Raw genomic sequence first — 18,621 nt, forward strand, 5'->3', positions numbered from 1 at the left:
AAATTAGGTGAGAGGGACAACTTTTTTTTTGAGTTTTTTTTTTGAAGTTTTTTCGTCCCAACAACTTTGTGAATTGTTCAACAACTACCAAAGTTGTTCAACAATTGCGCAAGTCATTCAGACAACTAATGTAGTTGTCCAACAACGTAACTATCCCAGTTGTTAAAAAAGATTTAGTTTTATTTTAATAAACTTATGGGATCCCACTTGTCCCCTTTTCTTTATTGAAAATTTGGAAGGGTCTTTTGACTCATTTTTCTCCAACAAGCTCCTAGCAAAGAAACATTAGAGCATAAGCTAAACCATCCTAACAGCTATCACAAGTATGAAGATATTAAACTAGTGAGTTTAGCAACTTTAATGTGGACTTGTTGGATCCCTTGCTCGATCAGCCAGCCAGATTGTGGTCTGCTTTTTGCACTTGCAATAGGTGGGTTAGATAGGACCCATCAAGGCATCTTCCTTGAGCTGCAAGTTCCTCTCTTGACATCACAATAGGGGCTCAGGGTGGCAGAGCTATCTCTATAGTTTATTACCATATTTATCATCAGAGTTAGTATTGCATGGCTTTCTACTTTTGGATTCCATTACTTTTCTCTCTTGCATAATTATTCCATATGACAAATATATCGAATAATACAAGGGTACAACAACAACAACAACAAACCCAGTGTATTCCCACCTAATGGGGTATGGGGGGTAAGATGTACGCAGTCCATACCTCTACCTCTGATGAAGTAGAAAGACTGTTTCCGATAAATAAATTCCAAACACTTTGCTATTTAATTACCCTCTCTCTCAACTTTTATACTACTTACTTAATATCCCATACATTAGTTTGGTACAAACTAATTGACGAAAAATAATAGTAAAAGAGTATAGGATTCTGATTGAGATATATCTCTTTAATCCCTAAAAATTAGTAACAGAAATTTGAATCACCAAAATATTCACCTAAAAATTGCTTGAATTTCAATTTCAAAAAATATATTTGGCATAAAAATTTGAAATTTAAAGTTGTTTGACATATAAATACACGAACGTGCCATTTTATTTGGTTTCAATTGATATTTATGTCCTCTAGTTCTAGGTGTGAACAAGTAGACACTTATAAAATTAAATAAGTAGACACACGTAAGTAGACACTTATAAAACTAAATAAGTAGACACACGTATTCTTCTTTACAATTTACGTGAGATTTATTCGAACTGATTTGTATCACGAGGCATATTATGCTATGTATATCTTAAGGCGTCACATTAATAAATCACATATCTTCATTTAAAAAAAAAAAATACAAATAAACATAGCAATTACATGTTATAACAAATTTTTAAATGCATATAATTTTACATACATCAACTTGTCCGCAACAATGATAACTATCTATTTCTTTACATTAAGGTGGAATTTTTTTTTTTTTTTAAAGATTTAGAAGTCTGAATTTAAATGCACGGCTGAATGATTAAGATGTTGTCAATTAAATGATTAAAACTGTTTATTTTTCTACATCTGAATGTATAAAAAATACAATTCAAATAAAAAATTAATTATATATCAGAAAAGTATGTAATTTAATACAACAAAATTATTATTTGATTGGAAAAAAAATATTTATATTTGTTAGTGATAGTGGAGATAATTTATAATGGTGATTGCGGTGACAATGATTGATGTTAGTGATTAGTAATATTAATGGTGATAGTTGTGATTGTTGATACTGATGGTGGTGGTTGTGATGTGACGTTACTTGATGTTAGTAGTTGGAGGTGCTGATTGTGATGACTGAAAAATGAATGAATGATGGTCGACGATGTGTTGGTGCTAGTTGGAGATATTGTTAGTTGTGATGGTGAAGATGATTGTTAGTAAGAGATAAATTGTAGCGATGATAGTGATTGAAGTGATGGTAGAGGTGGCGTTACTAGTAACAATGGCGGTGCCGCAAAAGAATGTGGGAGGTTGTGATGTATTAGTGATAGGTAGCGGTAGTGCTAGTTGTGATAGATGAGTTGGTCGATAGTAGAGATTGACCGGTAGTGATTGATGATGGGTGATGACGTCGTTAAATATAATTAGAATAATAGAGATAGTAGGTGTGGTAGCGGTTGACGGTAGTGGTTGGTAGCGATATTTATTATCGATGATAGTTGTGATGGTGGAGGTGGTTGTCAATGATGGTGGTGGCGGCAGAGGTGATAACTGATGATTATGAATAGAATGACGATAAATATTATCCAACACCAAAATAGATTCAGACTTCTATTAAGTGCAAACAAATAAGTAAGTGTTTCCCATAGTAAATAGAGTTTACGCTGAGCACGAGTTTTTTTATATAAAATTTAAATTGATTGAATCTTTTTTCGTTAAGATATAAACTTATAAATTAAAATTTTATATTTTTAAATAGAACTAAAACCACGATTTAAAAAATTGAAATTAAAATTTTATCCAATTTTCATATCAAAATTTGAAATTGAACTCCCACTACAATATGTCTAATTAAGAGGTCTAATTCGATTAGGGCTCTTAAATTTAAAAAACACTGACGAAAAAAGGCCACGTGGATGTTTCCAACTGGCCAATCTTGTTAGATTGACGTAACGTATAATAACAACCTTAATAGATCTTGCAACTTTATATTAAGAGTCCATTAATTATTACTAGTATACCATCTTTTACAAATTACAAAATATTATATAGAGTATATATTTATCAAAATTAATAATCTAGAGAGTATTGAGAGTGCTTAGTAAGAGAGATTAGCAAATTTGCAACAATGGGTAAATTGATTTTTGTAGCAATTTTCATGGTGTTTGTAGTAATTGCAGAATTTGCAAGTAGTGAAGTTGCTGCAGGTGCAGCTGTTATGGTTGGGTCAAGTGATACTAAGGAGGAAGGAGATAATAAATTAGTACAAGAAGAGGAAGGGGATATTGATGGTGGTTTTTCTTCATTAGATGGAATGTTAACATGGGCTATAGGTACTTTTATTTACTACTACTATTCTCCTTAATTTTTTTTTGATAATCGTGGTGTCGAGGTCAGCTTTTGCGTACCTAAACTAGATAGCTTTTATTTTATGTTGTAAATTGTGAAGTTTAAATAGAATGTTTGTGTTCTTGGTTATTTCTTTATATGTGTTGTTGAGTCTTGATGAATAGAGTTACCTTATGTTTGTGTTTGTGGGAGAGCTATATTTGAAATTTATGGGTTCTAAGTGCTATAGAATAGTGATATTAGAGTCTTGGTGGATAGAGTTACTTGATGTCTGGGTTGGTGGGAGGGAGATGGGGAGCGAGGATTTGAACTTCATGGGTTTTAAATTATGGAATAGTGATATTAGGAGGGAGAGATGAAGCCAAGATTTGAACTTTATGGGTTCTAAGTCATAGAATAGTGACATTAGGAAGAAGAGATGGAGCCAAGATTTGAACGTTATGGGTTTTAAATTATGGAATAGTGATATTAGGAGGGAGAGATGGAGCCAAGATTTGAACGTTATGGGTTTTAAATTATGGAATAGTGATATTAGGAGGGAGAGATGGAGTCAAGATTTGAACTTTATGGGTTTGAAATTCTAGATTAGTGACATTAGGAAGCAGAGATGGAGCCAAGATTTGAACTTTATGTGTTGTTGTTGAGTCTAGTAGCCTTAACGAGGAAGGTGATAAATTAGCTATGGTACAAGAACAGGAGGAGGAGATTGATGGTGGCTTTTCTTCTTTAGCCGGAATGGTACAATAGGTTATAGGTACTTTTATTTACTCCTATTCTCCTTTTTTCAAACTTATGATTTTAAGTTGTAAATTATGAAGCTCAAATCAAATAGTTTGTTCTTGGTGATTTGTTCTTATGTGTTGCTGAGTCTTGGTGGATAAAGCTGGTGGGGGCAGAGGCGGAGCGTATTTGAATTTTATGGGTTCTAAATTATAGAATAGTAATACTAGGTAGAAGAGATAGAGCCAAGATTTGAACTTTATGGTCTAAATTATAAAATAATGATATTAGGACGCATAGATGGAGAAACGGAACCAGGATATGAACTTTATGGATTCTAAATTATAGAATAGTGATATTAGTAGCAGTTGTCATGGTGATAGTAATTGCAGATTTTGCAAGTAGTGAAGTTGTTGGAGGTGGTGCTGTTGTTGTTGTTGGGTCTAGTGGCGCTAAGGAGGAAGCTGATAATCAGCTATGGTACAAGAAGAGGAGGGGGATATTGGGCGGTTTTTCTTCACTAGATGGAATGTTACAATGGGCTATAGGTACTTTTTTTTTACGCCTAATTTCATTGTTTTTTATAAATGGTGTTGGAATTTGAACTAAAACTACTGGGTTCGACTGAACCCATATGGTATTCTTTTGGCTCCCGCCCCGGTGGGAGGTAGGAGGCAGCAGGTACTTGTGGAATTAGCTATCTTGGATGTGTTGTTGTTGGAATAAAAGAGTCAACTGATGAACTACTGATCAAGTAGAATTGCAAGATGAATTTACTTATACAATTGGTTTTATGTTTACCGTGTGTAATGATTTGGTTTCTTTCTAAATTGATATACACAGGGCATTCGGATCCTGGAGTACTAAAACAAAGATCAGAAGATGTTCAACGCATGTCTGTAGAGGAGTTACAAAATCGCCAGACTGAATTAAAGGTGCGGTTAACAAGCTCATGATTCTTCTTTTGTGCCTTAATGTTTCTAATACCCTTCTCGGTTGACAACTTAACAAGTGAATGTGCATTATAAATAATATGAAAAACTTGAGAAATTGAAGTAGAGCTGTAGAATGTTTTGTTGCAAACAACTGGAGTGCAGGATTTGGCAAAATCACGGAGTATTTAAGGAAATGATTGAATGAAGCTTGCTGTTTGGAGCTTGGGAAACTCAATATGCCTCAACTTGGCTTAACAACATAGCGTCCAAATACTTATGGCTTAATATTTGAGCTAAGTTATACCACAATGGTTTAAAAAAGGGAAGATCCACTCTTTCTTGGACTTTTCAAAAATGTAGAAGGGTGCATGTTGGATCCTTCAAAAATAACACATTTTGGAGGATCTGACATAGATGTGGCAACGTTTTCGGAAAGTCCGAGCAAAATATTGAGCAAGGCCTTTAACTAGGTTGATCTCAATAGTCTTTGCATGAAATGCTTCCTTATGAATACGTGGTTGTTGAATAGGAAATAGGAGGCTTTGGATCTAGCTAAATTGTAAAGCATTTGAAGAAAATAAATTCAAAATGTCATAGATTCTAGTGAAGTGTTGGTATATTTTGGTTAATCTGTTTAATTTGCTTATTCAAAGTAAATGTCTGTTGTATTATTCATGATCTATGTGAGCCTACGACAACTCGATTTAATTTGTCGTTGATACATCACATAATTGAAGCCACCCAATGCTTATCACTTCTTATTTAAATGTTGAAACAAAGCCATCTCGATGTAAGAACATGCTTGTGAGCACATTTTCTCCTACTATTTGTTTGGAATCATTATTATTTCTTCTTGCATTGCCATTTTGCATTGGGATAAAGGAGGAGATTTTATTAGGTAGTATTGGAAATTATCTTGTTTCCTCCTTGATTCCACCAGTTCAGCTATATACAACCAGGCTTTGGGCTTTAGAATAGAAACGAAAGTAAAATGTAGTTTCGGGCTACTTGTTTCGCTCTAAATTCTACTATGGTGAATATTGTTAACAAAGAGTCCAAGAATTTTCCAGACCAATATTTCTGTCTATCTTCCTTGCTTTTTCGTAGCTTAGTGGTAGTTACGGGAGTTGGCAACTAATAGTTCGTAGGTGAGGACATCTATCTTTACCTCTATATCGTTCTTGTTTCATCTTTTAATTTGATATTCTATCTACAAAAAAGAATAAAGAATTTCCACCTTACTTGTTCCCCGCAAATAAGGAAAAAAGAAAAATGAAGAATTATTCTGACACATCTTGCAATTGTATTAAACGCTAAAGGTCCTTCGTGTTAATATGATTTTGTTCTTCAGTTTTTTTTTTTCTTCAGTGGGAATACACTGGGTTTGTTGTTGTTGTTGTTGTTGTTAACATTTATATGTTGTTTCTTCTCCAGGAACTGATGGAGAGGCTAAAAATGCCATCAGATGCGCAGTTGATGCAGGTTGCAGTTAATGATTTAGACAATTCATCACTACCTCTGGAGCATCATCTGCGTGCCTTAGAGGAGCTGTTGGAACTTGTTGAGCCTATTGATAATGCAATTGGTATGTATAGTTCTCAGCACTTCTTTTGTTACAGATGTTTGTTTTTGCGTCTTTTGGCTTTGATTTTATGACTTCTGACTTAATATCAACCACAAGTGGGATCTGGGGAGGGTGGGGTCTACGCAGACTCTTACCCGTACCTTTGTGAGGTCCGATTATATCAACTGCAGCAATTCATTAGCATCTATATTCCAAATAGTCACGCTTCCGAGACCTAATAGGACTATAAGCAAGTCTTTCAGAGTCTCAAATCAGCAGCTGCCTAAATAAGCATACAGCTGACCTCTTAGGGATGGAACTGTAGAAACCTTTCTTAATCTTGGTTCTATGCAACTTAGCTTGTTAATGATGCGTATGTGTAATGTTTTACTTGTTAATGTTTTGAGGATTCATCAATAGTGTTCCTTTATACAGGCATCAACCCGCTTCTCACCAGTCACCATTCCTCCTGTTTAAAGTAACTACTGGATGCACATGTGTACTTTTCTTAATGCTTTACATGATTTTTGTTTCCAGATCTGCAGAAACTTGGAGGCTACAACGTACTTATAAGAATACTTAATCATTCTGAGCCAGAAATAAGAACTGCTGCTGCATGGGCTCTTGGCAAAGCCAGTCAAAATAACCCCGTTGTTCAGAATCAGGTATTCCGATAGTCATGCTTTTATACAAGTTCACATCGTAAAATTCTATTGTTAATGCTTAATATCTTAGTGACACTCATCGGTGCATTTTCTGCGTATATATTCGAATTTACTGGCTTTTCAGTTAATTCTATGCAATGACTTTTGCATCCAGGTCCTGGAACTTGGAGCATTGACAATGCTGATGAAGATGATGAATTCTCACACCGCTGAAGAAACACTAAAAGCTTTATTTGCTATTTCAGCACTAATCAGAAATAACTTGAATGGCCAAAAATTGTTTTATCAGGAGGGTGGAGATAAGATGCTTCAGGTGATCCAAGTGAAGATTTCGTCATCCAGCAGAACTAGTCTAGTGCTGGCAATGCATAACTTCCTTCCTCTTGTCTTTATATGCAGGAGGTTCTTAGCAATTCAAATCTGGATATCAGGTTACGTAAGAAGTCACTGATTCTTATCGCTGATTTAGCCGTGAGTCAGATGGAAAATGAGAACGCAGCTGAGTTTTCCATCTTTAAGAATCAATTATTACTGAAGGCCATCGTTCATTCAATGGAATCAACCGATATTGATCTAGGGGAAAAGGTTTGTTTAGTCTTTGATGTGAATGAGCGTTAATTTCAAAGATCCCTTGCATGTCTAAACTTCAGATGCACCCCATAGGTTTTCAAATATTACATATGATCCTCAACTCAGCAACTTTGAACAGTTCAAGGTCTTTTTGTGTGTAATCTACAGTTGCATCCATCATCAATACATCCCTATTCCTCCAAAGTTGAACCGTCGCTCTGTAGGGCCTTATGGTTTATCTTAACTAACACCTACCTTCAATTTCTGTGTCTATATCAGTCTGTTTTACTGTGGTTTGATGGAGAAGTGTTGGGTAGATGGAGAAGTAATCAGTAGACGTATGTGTATTTCCACAATCGTTTTTCATTGGATTTTTCATTAGAATTAAGTCTTTTGGATTAAATTCTTCTTTTGATCTGTTTGGGTTTGAGTATGCGTCAAAGTCCGTCGGGATGATAGTGGGGTCACTTCAGAACAAGAAATTCAACTGTGATTTTCTTCATGGGAAAAGTTTTGGTGGTTAATGCAGAAACTTATCAGATGTTAACTTTTGAAAAAACCTGTTAGCTAGGAGTATATCCTTGGTTGGGAGGGGGGTTCATTTTCATATTTAATGATGGAAAAGGAACTCGTTTTTGGTGTAGCGTCAGGAATGGAACGGAGAGAAATCATCTTTTCACGATTTGACTTGGCCACGCCAGATCTTTCAAACAAAATATCTTTACGTAGATGTACACATAAAACTTGTTTTATTTGAACTATCCCTCGTATCTTTCATTGTCATTTGCGTCCTCAATACATTGGACAAGGCTATGAAAAATATTGCCGTGTGTGTTGGTGACATCTCTACAATGTCAGTTAGGGGCTTGACATGTGATACTGCTTTAAACTGCAGGCCCTTTATGCAATTGAAAACGTACTACAAATTAAATCGCCTGAAATTCAACGCCTCAGGGAGTTCTTTGAATCAGGCGGGACAATGGAGAAGCTGAAGCAAGAGTTGCAGCAGTTCTTTGATCGTACCGAACACATAACAGATGTGGAGAGTTATCGCAAAGAAGTCCACCGGCTCTTCCATCAAAATCTCGCTAAGGTGAGGCAGCAATTGATCTAACCTTCTTTTCAGTTGAAGTTGAACTTGGGACTTTCACTAAAGCGCGAAATGGCAGGTTACACAAGCTGCAATGTGATGATGGCTTCATTCGGTTTTTGAACTTTATGCTATTTGGGTAGGCGCGATGTAGCCAAGTGGATCGCTATGTCATGACACAGCATTGGTACAGCATCTGCTTAGGACTATATAGGACTGACTGTTAGTACATAGGTTTGATTTCTTTAATGGCAATTTTGGGTAAATTTTTACAGTGGATTTCATACATTTGGCTATTCCATTTGTCTGAGTTCCTGATTGATATGAGCAAATATTATTGATTAGCTTGGTGGTGTTTGACAATGTATTTAGTACATTGGAATGAAATGAATTCAAATCTGATTCATATAGTCATTTGTTATACAGTAAAAATGTTGCGATTTATAATTATTTTATTTTGAAGATGATATTACTATCATAATAATACCAACTTAAAATGACACAGGGATAGTTAAATGATTCTTAATGGTATATATCTATAATTTATTTATAATCTACAATCTATCTATAGCTATAATATATTAAATGTGTCAAAGCGTTTTAGGCAAAATCGTCTTTTTATCTTCCTTTTTTTTTTTTCTATTATTTTAGTGATATTAAATATTGACTGTATTATCAAAAAAAAAATTTATTATAAAAACGGAATGTCTTTTTCACCATCTAAAAAAACTAATCATTCCTAATTAGAAGAGGACAACTCAAGTACCCCTCAAATCGTAAAATAAGTTCTAATGTAAACTATATTACCAAAAAAAAAAAAAAACGTGCTTTTCACAAATAGGATGGTTTTTCCATAATCTAAAAAAACTAACTATTTCTAACTCGAATAGGAGAATCCAAAAATCCTAAAAACCGATAAATAATAATTCATATCCCATGTTAAATAGGCTTTATACTTCTATTCTATAAACCCATGATAATTTCGTTTTTTACATCTTCACAATACTGTTCTTTCGTTTTTAATCTTCACAATACCGTTCTTTCATCGATAATTTCTATGCATATAGAGAAAATCACAAAAGTTCGAGCAACAATATGACTTGAAAGAGACCCTTCTGAGGATATGATATTTGCTTTAATAAGCGTTGCTACAAAATAGAAGTCATATGTACTGGGGAAGTAATTCACCACTATAATCATGGGATACTAGTCTAAAAAATATCTGTACTTTGCCTAAATTTGCAGTTGCGTATACACTGAACTGTGTGGGGTCCTATTACCCCGCTGAATTATTTTAAAGTGGAATTATTACACCCTTAGGGGTCATTTGGTTGAGAATTTAGTTATACTGGTATTAGTTATACTAAAACAAGTTATGATGAGATAAGTTATACTGAGATTATTTTTTATTGAGTGTTTGGTTTGTTGTATTCAAAGTAATATGCATGGTATAATTTCTAAAAATAAATTAATTGATTACCAAAATACCCTCCATCTTATTTAACTTATATCTATACACACACACACACATATATATATATATTTCTTTTCAAACTTTAAATATTTATTCTTAAAAATAAAACTTTTATCTTATTTAGCTTAATTTTTGTGTGTGTGTGTGCATTTTCATAATTATATCGTGTGTATTTTAAAAATAAAACTTTCATCTTATTTAACTTTAATTTTTTGCGTGTGTCTTCTCATGATTATGCCGTGTATATTCTTACTTATATTCGTGTGATCGTTATGCAAATTGGATAAGTATATGTTTTCTAAAAGTATTTGTATATATTTAACAAAAATAATGAGAACGAATAGGATAAAAAGGGTGGGATAAAAAAAAAGTTTTGAATTTATTTTAAAACGTAAATTGAAAATATTAATTTTTTTTGAAGAGGGGGTTGGTAGGTGGGGGGGTTGGGGTTGACAAAATAGGTAATAAGGGTGAGATAAGAAAATAAGTTTGATTTTTTAAAAAACAAATAAATTTTTGGGGGGGTTGGGGGGCTAGTAGGAAGTGGAGGTAGGGGAGAAAGAGTGGGGTAAGAAAAAAGTTTGAAATATGTAGGGTGCGGGGTGGTAGGGTGCGGGGTGGAGGAGGGGGATTGAGGGTTGAAATAGAGATGAATGATTTTGAGAGTTGTATGAATATTTCAACTTAAGAGAGGTTGAAAGAGAGTTTTGGAAAATATTTTCCTTACATTTTGAAGGAAAGTCATTTTCCTTAGAATTGAGAAAAATAAGTTGATTTGAAAAGCATTTTCCAAAACCTTTAAGCCAACCAAATATGAGAAAATTGGAAAATATTATCCTTCATACCAAACACACCCTTAATATGGTTGTAATGGTGAAAAAAATGAAGAAAAGAATAAGAATGGAGAAGAATGTAAATAAAATTAATTTTAAACAAAAAATACATGTGTAAATATAAAATTGACGCGTGTATTACACTGTCTACTTCAAAATTGGGTATAGCGTTTCGGGGGTGGGGGTGTGGGAGGGGAATTAATTCCACTTTAAAATAATTCAGGGATAATAGGACCTCCGCAAAGTTCAGTATGCGCAACTACAAATTTAGACAAAGTACAGATATTTTTCGGACTATTATCCCTATAATCTTCTATTTCTACAATTTAAATTTAAAGCTATTGTAAAAGTCAATTCATAGTCTATGTGAGAAAGAGCATGACTATATTTGGAGCGATGAAAAAGATATAACGATAATTAAGTGGCGTGAAGATTGCAAGACAAATTTTACACTTCTATGAAGGAACCAAGTTAAGTTACGTAACTTTATGAATTAGCACTAATTATCGGCTTATTGAAACACACTAATGTAATTTAAGGAATTGTTAATTTATTTCACCTACCTTATTTGTTCTTAGATATCTACAAATACTATATAACTAATTAAATAAGTTCTCAATTATTACATGTTCAAAAGGTGTTGAATTTAATTATTGTATTCATATTTATTATTCTAATAAATAAAATATTTACTTTAATAGTTAAACTCATTAAAATGAAGTACACGTGCAAGACGGATATACCTATACTAGTAACTTGTAATATATGTAAATTCAGAAAAGATGGATTAGAAATGCACATTTCAATTAATTGAAGATAAAATGTGTCTTATCAAATATTAAAGGTATTAAAACTAGAATTTGTCGATATTTGAGGACTAAAATTGGAAATTTCCTCAAAATTGTTGTCTATTTCAAAGCCCTTTAAATAATGTTTTCAAACTATAGAAATTCACCAACTTTTCGTGAGTTAATAGTTAAAAATGATGTTTATTTAAAGTATATATTTAAATAATTTAATTAAATAAAAACAACTTTCATCTGTTGTTTACTATGTTTCAGATTCCTGATATATCCTACGCATAGCTTTGCAGGGTCATTTGGATAGAAATAAGTTATTTCGGAATAATTAATTTTGGAATTAGCTATTTCGGAATTGATTATTCCATAATATATATGAAATAATTTATTCCATCACCAAGGCATAAAATGATAGGATAAATAATCTATTGACTAACTAATATCTCAAATCAAATACGGGATAAAATAATTCTACATTTTTATCCCAAAATTATTATAACTTATACCTCACACCAAACGACCCCTGCTAGTATTAATTAGTTATCATGTTTCGCTTCACTATCGTTGTTTCTTTAATTAATACTTTAACTAGAGAAATTACTCGCGCTTCGCGTGATGATAAAAATATAAATATAATAAATAATTAATAACAGTTAAAATAAATTAATTTTTACTAATTAGAATTTTTTTTGGATGCCACAGGAAAGTACTCATTTTAATTGGCTTTTAGCTTTGTGACTTATAAGCAAAACATCATAAGTTAGAATCTTAACTTATGTGTGCTTATAATCAACTTTTAAATTTACCCTTCAAAATACTTAAAAGGTATTTTAACTTAAAAATATTTAAAATAAGTCAATTCAAATTGGCTCTAAATGTCCTTAAAATTGGCAAAATTATATTATTAACAGTGAAAAGTCTTTACAACTTAATAAATGTAATTTTCACCTTTATTCATTTGAAAATGAAGTCGAAACATTAGATATAATATTAATACCTCCAACTTCATTTCAATGAAGTGTACAAGAACAATAACATACCCACTGTATTCCCACCTAACGAAGTCTGGGAAGGGTAGAGTGTACGCAGACCGTACCACTACCTCAAGAGAAGTAGAGAGCATTTCAATGAAGTGTATTAATCAATATTTAAACACCTCAATTATTATTTCATGGTGATTAAAAGAATAAAGTTTTTTACCTCCTTATGTTATTTATATCACCAGTAATTAGAAAAACATTAAAAATCTCATTAAATTTTGCTTTATAACTTTCAAAAGTCCAAAACACACAAAAAAAAGGGGTCAATTTCTTATATTGTCACTCAAAATGTCTCACTAAAGTTATTTATCTTTTTTTTTTATTCCAATAATATCATTCAAGTTTGTGTATTTTCCTTACAAACTAATAATTGTTAAAAGTGACTCAAAAAATGACCAAAATAGTCCATCAAGTTTGAAATTTGAATTTAAATAGTCCTTATTTTTACGTGAAATATTAATAGGCCTCCAATTATTTTTACTTTTGTACTTCTTAAATTAGTTTTAAATATATTGTATCAATAAGTGCATAATATAATTTAAAATGACACAAATCATAATATTAACAATGAATTAAAAAGATAAAGAATGTTAAATTAAAACTTAAAATAGGTAGTTATATTTTAAATGAAATAAACAAGAAGTACAGTTATTGTCCGAATTGGGAAATGTATTTAGTTTTTACAGCCAAGTTGACGAGGAGATATAATTTTCTCCGAAATAATATCACAAGATTGATAAAAATAATATTGAAACCTTAAAACATTTTTAAGTTACGAAATGGTTATATAAAATCACCTAATTTTATTTGATAGTTAGTGATTGATGCTATTATCATGGTAGCCGTTAATACGCATTATTTTTTAAAATAAAAATCCTTTAAAATATTTATATTTATATATGGTTCTTCTACTAGTTAGAGACCCTAAGTTTTTATTTAATTTTTATTTGCAGGAATTCATCGTCTTCTTTATGAATTATAATTTTTTCGATAATAATTTGGAGTAGAAGAAACTAACAGCTAACTTGAACTATTTTATCAAGAATAAATATTAATCCTAAAATGAATAAATATAGAATATTATTTTATTATTGAACTTCTAAGTTTTCAAATAAATACAGTACATATAAGCTTATTTCTAACAATTTTAATTGTAATTTTTGGTGGACGTCGTTAGATTTAATATCGCAGTTAGAAGTTGAAAGAAGATTGTACTCACTAAGTTTTATAGTTGAAACGTTAGTGATATTTCATATTGTTAACTAATAAGAATCATTTAAATTCAAAGTTCGAACTTAATGGACTTTTTTGATCTTTTTTTTCTCATCTTTTGAGTCACTTTTAGCAATTATTGATTTTTAAGAAAAATGCATAAAGTTTGATGGTATTATTGGAACAAAAAAAAAAGATAAATAATTTTATTAGGATATTTTCCTAAGTTGAGTGATAATATGAGAAATTTACTCCAAAAAAATGTCGCTTCTCATTCAAATATATAGTCAACAGAATATATGCTATAATATTTTGAAAATTAATTTATATTAAACAATTATAATTGAATGAGTAAATTAAGTGCATTAATTAATTGTAAAAAAATATTTTAAATGGAAAGCTGAAAAACATAAAAAAAGATGAAAAATTAAGGTAAATGAGAACTTATTGATATGTACAAAGAAAGAAAAGAGAGAAATTTAAGGAATATTCGACAAAGAATAGCCATTAGGTTAATTAAGGGGAGAAAAAGTGGTAGACATTAACGTAATAGGATAAAAAAGGGTATTAGAAAAAGTAATTAATTATATTAATTATTATTAACACAAATAAGTAATATTTTATTGTTTGCATTGAATTTACTTTTCTTAAGAATTTATTTAATTTTTACTTTGAAAAAATGAGATAAAAAATCAAAAAATTGACAAAAAGGATAAATATTAATGTTGGTCGTAGAAGGTGTCACTCACCTCTTCTTTTTTCCAGCTTTTTTTTTTTAAAAAAATCTTCTACTTATTATTATTATTATTATTATAAATAATAATAATCATAACAACAACAACAACAATAATAATAATATGAAATAAAATAAATTAAAAAGAAAGTCTAAAAGGAAAACGATACAATCAAATTCAAATCTCAACATTCCTTTTTTATTTATATTTCTTTATTCCATACTTCTTCTTTTTTTATTATTTGTATAATCTGTCATTATTCTTATAAATTTAAGATGACCATATATGGAACAAAATAAGTAAATTTGAAATCTTTCTTAAAAAATTAGTAACAAAGTGAACCACAATTGAAGCAATTCCTAAATTTACAGGATTCTCCTAAATATCACTAAGAAATAAAATCTTCCTAAATAAATGTGCATCAAAAAATAAAATACTCAACAACTTAATGATAAATTTAATTTAATACTCATTTGTACTTCTTGTTATTTCTTCCTCTGTCTCTGTGTCTTCTTGTTTCTTCTTCTCACTTCTTTTTCTACTTTCATTTCCTTCAACTTTTTTCTACTTTTGCTTTCTGTGCACCTCTTTTTTTTGCATCCTTGAATATCAATAAAATTTAAACGCTTAACAGAAGTCTCATTCTATTCTATTTCTACAAATTCATATTACATAAAACTCATATTTGAAACATTCAAAAGTGAGATGGTGAATGTATATTGTGTGTTTGTTTATATAATTGTGTTTAAATTTTAATGTTATAGAAACCTTTCAAATTCTATAATTTAATTATTGGAAAATTATGTTGTAAAGATAAATAGAAACCTTTGAAATTCTATGATTTAATTAATTAATGGAGAATTATGTACTAATTGAAAGAATTAAATGAAAAAATAAGACGAATTAGTCTGTGAAATGGTTGGTTTTCAAAGGTTAAACGGTGTTTTATCTTTTTCTTCACTGATTAATAAATTAAACCTTGATTGTTTGGATGAATTGTGGATTTAATTCAATTAATAGCACTGATGACTAATTAATTAAATATGTCTATCTATATGTCTATTTTCAATATTTTAGAAATTTTTACAGTGAAATTTTCAGCTTTATAAAATTAAGAAAAAGGTCAAAAAAATCGTAAAAATAAAATAAAATTCTAGACCTCCGAGAGCGCCACATCAGCAAATTTATAATCCTCCTTTATATATATATATATATATATATATATATATATATATAATAAATTTAATAAAAGACTAAAAATATGACCCCAAAAAAAAAAAAAAAGATAAATTCTAATGTTGGTCATAAAAAGCGTCATCTCACCTCTTCTATTCCTAAATTTTATTTTTCTAAAATTTCTTCTATTCGATACAAAAAAAAAATGAAGCGAAAAATAGGGACACTTAAAATATAGACAGTGAGGAAAAAAGAAAACTAAAATTGATAATGCATATTTTTTTCTCTGTTCTTCTTTTTCTTACCTTTTATATTCCTTAATCTCTTCCTCCTACTCTATATAACTCAAGTTTCAAAAAAAGTCACATTAATTTTTTTTTTCTAAAATACAATATAATAATACAAACATTTAAGTAGATATAATCAATAATTTTTTAGTGATTGAAGTTTAAATAAAAAAAATACGAAAAAGCATATTTTAAATGAAATATCTATGTCTCTAGATTATGGAAAATTCTTAATTTACTTTATTTTGTTAAAATATGATTACAAAAAAGGGGAAGTAAATAATCAATTGGCTTATCTGAAAAGAAGGAAGCAAAGTATTGTGTACTAACGGAATTTTCAAATTATTGTGTACAAACTGAAATAAAAGATAATTTGATTCCCTTTCATTTTAACTTAGTGGATAAATATCATTTTAACTCATGGGAATGGAAATAACATAAACGGTTATAAGTTGTATCAAAATATATTTAATATTTCTTATAAATAAATATTGAGCATTTATTTGTAATAAGTAATCTTTTACGCTTCTATCAAATTAAGTTTTCTTTTCCACGAATGTATGTAATTGTTAATAAATTAATTTAATAAAAGACTAAAAATTTAATCAAAAAAGATAAATTCTAATGTTGGTCATAAAAAGCGTCACCTCACCTCTTCTATTCCTAAATTTTATTTATCTAAAATTTCTTCTATTCGATATAAAAATAAAAATAAAGCGAAAAATTGGGACACTTAAAATATACACAGTGAGGAAAAAGAACACTAAAATTGATAATGAATATTTTTCGCTGTTTGGCTTTTATATTCCTTAATCTCCTCCTCGTCTATATAACTCAAGTTTCAAAAAGTCACACTAATTATATTTCTTTTCCTAAAATACAATCTAATAATACAAAAATTTAAGTAGATATAATCAATAATTTTTTAGTGATGAAATTTTAAATTAAAAGAATTTTTTTTACGGAAAAGCATATTTTAAATGAAATATGTATGACTCTAGATTGTGGAAAATTCTTAATTTACTTTATTTTGTTAAAATTTGATTACCAAAAAAGGGGAAGTAAACAATCAATTGACTTAAGTGAAAAGAAGGAAGCAAATTATTGTGTACTAACGAAATTTTCATATAAAAGTTGTAAGTACTATGATACCAAAGAATAATACTCTAACCATAATTATATAATATACCATATATAAAATTTATAGGAAGTTGTTCCCATACTTTAGTTATATAATTTCACTTGTTGCTCATATATTTTTATCTTTGTCAAAGTTTACTGCTACACAATTTATATTATCGTAAGAAGAGATATTGAACTCCTAAACTCCAACTCTAATATATTAGCAAGAGAGAAGAAAGTAGAATATCATGTTAAAGAGATGAACGATTGACCAGAAGCTCGGACCACAGTTTTGTTCCTTTTGCATCTACCGCCATTTTCATGATCGCATAATTTTTTTATTTTTATAAATCACCACTTCTATTTCAATTTTTGAAATCTTCCCTCCTGTATATTCTTGAGTTCTCGTCTCAAGGAGTAAGTTTTTCATTTTTCTTGTTATGCTTCTTCCACTTTTATGATTTTTCTCCCCCTTGTGTTAAATGGTGTTTTAGTAAGAGATCATCTCTTCAATTTTCATTTTATGTAATTTATAACATTTTTTTAATTCTCTTAATTGTGTCATTTAACACAGAGATAGAAACTGAAACTGAACATTAATTGGTGCAATTTTTTTTTTTCCAGATTTATCTATGTATGTAATATTGTTTTTGAAGGATAAAAATGTTAAAAAACCACAAAAAAGTAAATATGAATACATACTTTATAGGCATGCCACATCAGCAGCCTCATGTTCTTCCTTTATATATATATAGAGAGAGAGAGATTGACTTCACTTGGGTGGAGGATCTTTTGGAAATATGCTCTTTCTACCTTAAAAAAAAAATAAAAATGATAAGGTCTACGTACACTTTATTCTCCCCAAATTTCACTTTATACATTTAAAGCAAGACCTCTGGAAAAGGCCCAACGCAAGCTTACCTTATATTTTTGTTAAAAGCTTTTTCCACATCTTAAATTCTTAACCTCTTGATCATATGATAATAACTTTATCGATTACTTCAAAACTATTATTCTTATTTTTACTGAATACATTATTGTTACATTTAATAATAGAAATATTTTTGGACCAATAACACAAGGGAGGATCCACATATAGTAGAGGAGGAAAACTGATCATGGTCTCTATTACAAATAGCCTTTTCCATTGTATAAATGCAGTGGTGGTAGGTGCGAATATAATATTAGTCCATGGTTGGACTTGGACCACCATTACACACAAAAAAAGGGGGCCACATATGTAACCTTCTACATACAATTTCACAAGTGGAAGGTTTGAATTTTCAACTCTGTATTGTCAGAGTTGAAATTTATTTTCTACACTAATATTTATATCTATCTAATTAAATATTAATACATCTACTATATATTACTATTAATTAATAAGATCGATTAAGG

General features: G+C 30.2%; 1 protein-coding gene across 2 annotated transcripts; it reads left to right on the forward strand.

Annotated features, from left to right (window-relative positions):
• The first annotated feature begins 2,645 nt into the window (after positions 1-2,645).
• LOC107853857 (hsp70 nucleotide exchange factor FES1) lies at positions 2,646-8,971 on the forward strand. Of its 2 annotated transcripts, none has more exons than XM_047412543.1 (8): positions 2,646-2,985; positions 4,565-4,656; positions 6,091-6,241; positions 6,758-6,885; positions 7,040-7,198; positions 7,285-7,470; positions 8,351-8,548; positions 8,625-8,971. In XM_047412543.1, the coding sequence occupies exons 1-8, from the start codon at positions 2,781-2,783 to the stop codon at positions 8,643-8,645; spliced, it is 1,140 nt and encodes a 379-aa protein (XP_047268499.1). In that variant the 5' UTR covers positions 2,646-2,780; the 3' UTR covers positions 8,646-8,971. The 2 variants fall into 2 exon arrangements, with proteins under 2 accessions (XP_047268499.1, XP_047268500.1); XM_047412544.1 differs by lacking the exon at positions 2,646-2,985 and adding an exon at positions 4,080-4,269.
• The last annotated feature ends 9,650 nt before the right edge of the window (positions 8,972-18,621 follow it).

This window comes from Capsicum annuum, chromosome 5 (genome assembly GCF_002878395.1).
Source record: "Capsicum annuum cultivar UCD-10X-F1 chromosome 5, UCD10Xv1.1, whole genome shotgun sequence".
NCBI lineage: Eukaryota > Viridiplantae > Streptophyta > Magnoliopsida > Solanales > Solanaceae > Capsicum > Capsicum annuum.

Excerpts from the sequence above, each read along its gene's own strand:
- LOC107853857 (XM_047412543.1), top strand. The coding sequence starts at position 2,781 with ATGGGTAAATTGATTTTTGTAGCAATTTTCATGGTGTTTGTAGTAATT. Across the intron at positions 7,199-7,284 it reads GTGGAGATAAGATGCTTCAG|GAGGTTCTTAGCAATTCAAA; the intron begins GTGATCCAAGTG and ends CTTTATATGCAG. Across the intron at positions 7,471-8,350 it reads ATATTGATCTAGGGGAAAAG|GCCCTTTATGCAATTGAAAA; the intron begins GTTTGTTTAGTC and ends TTTAAACTGCAG.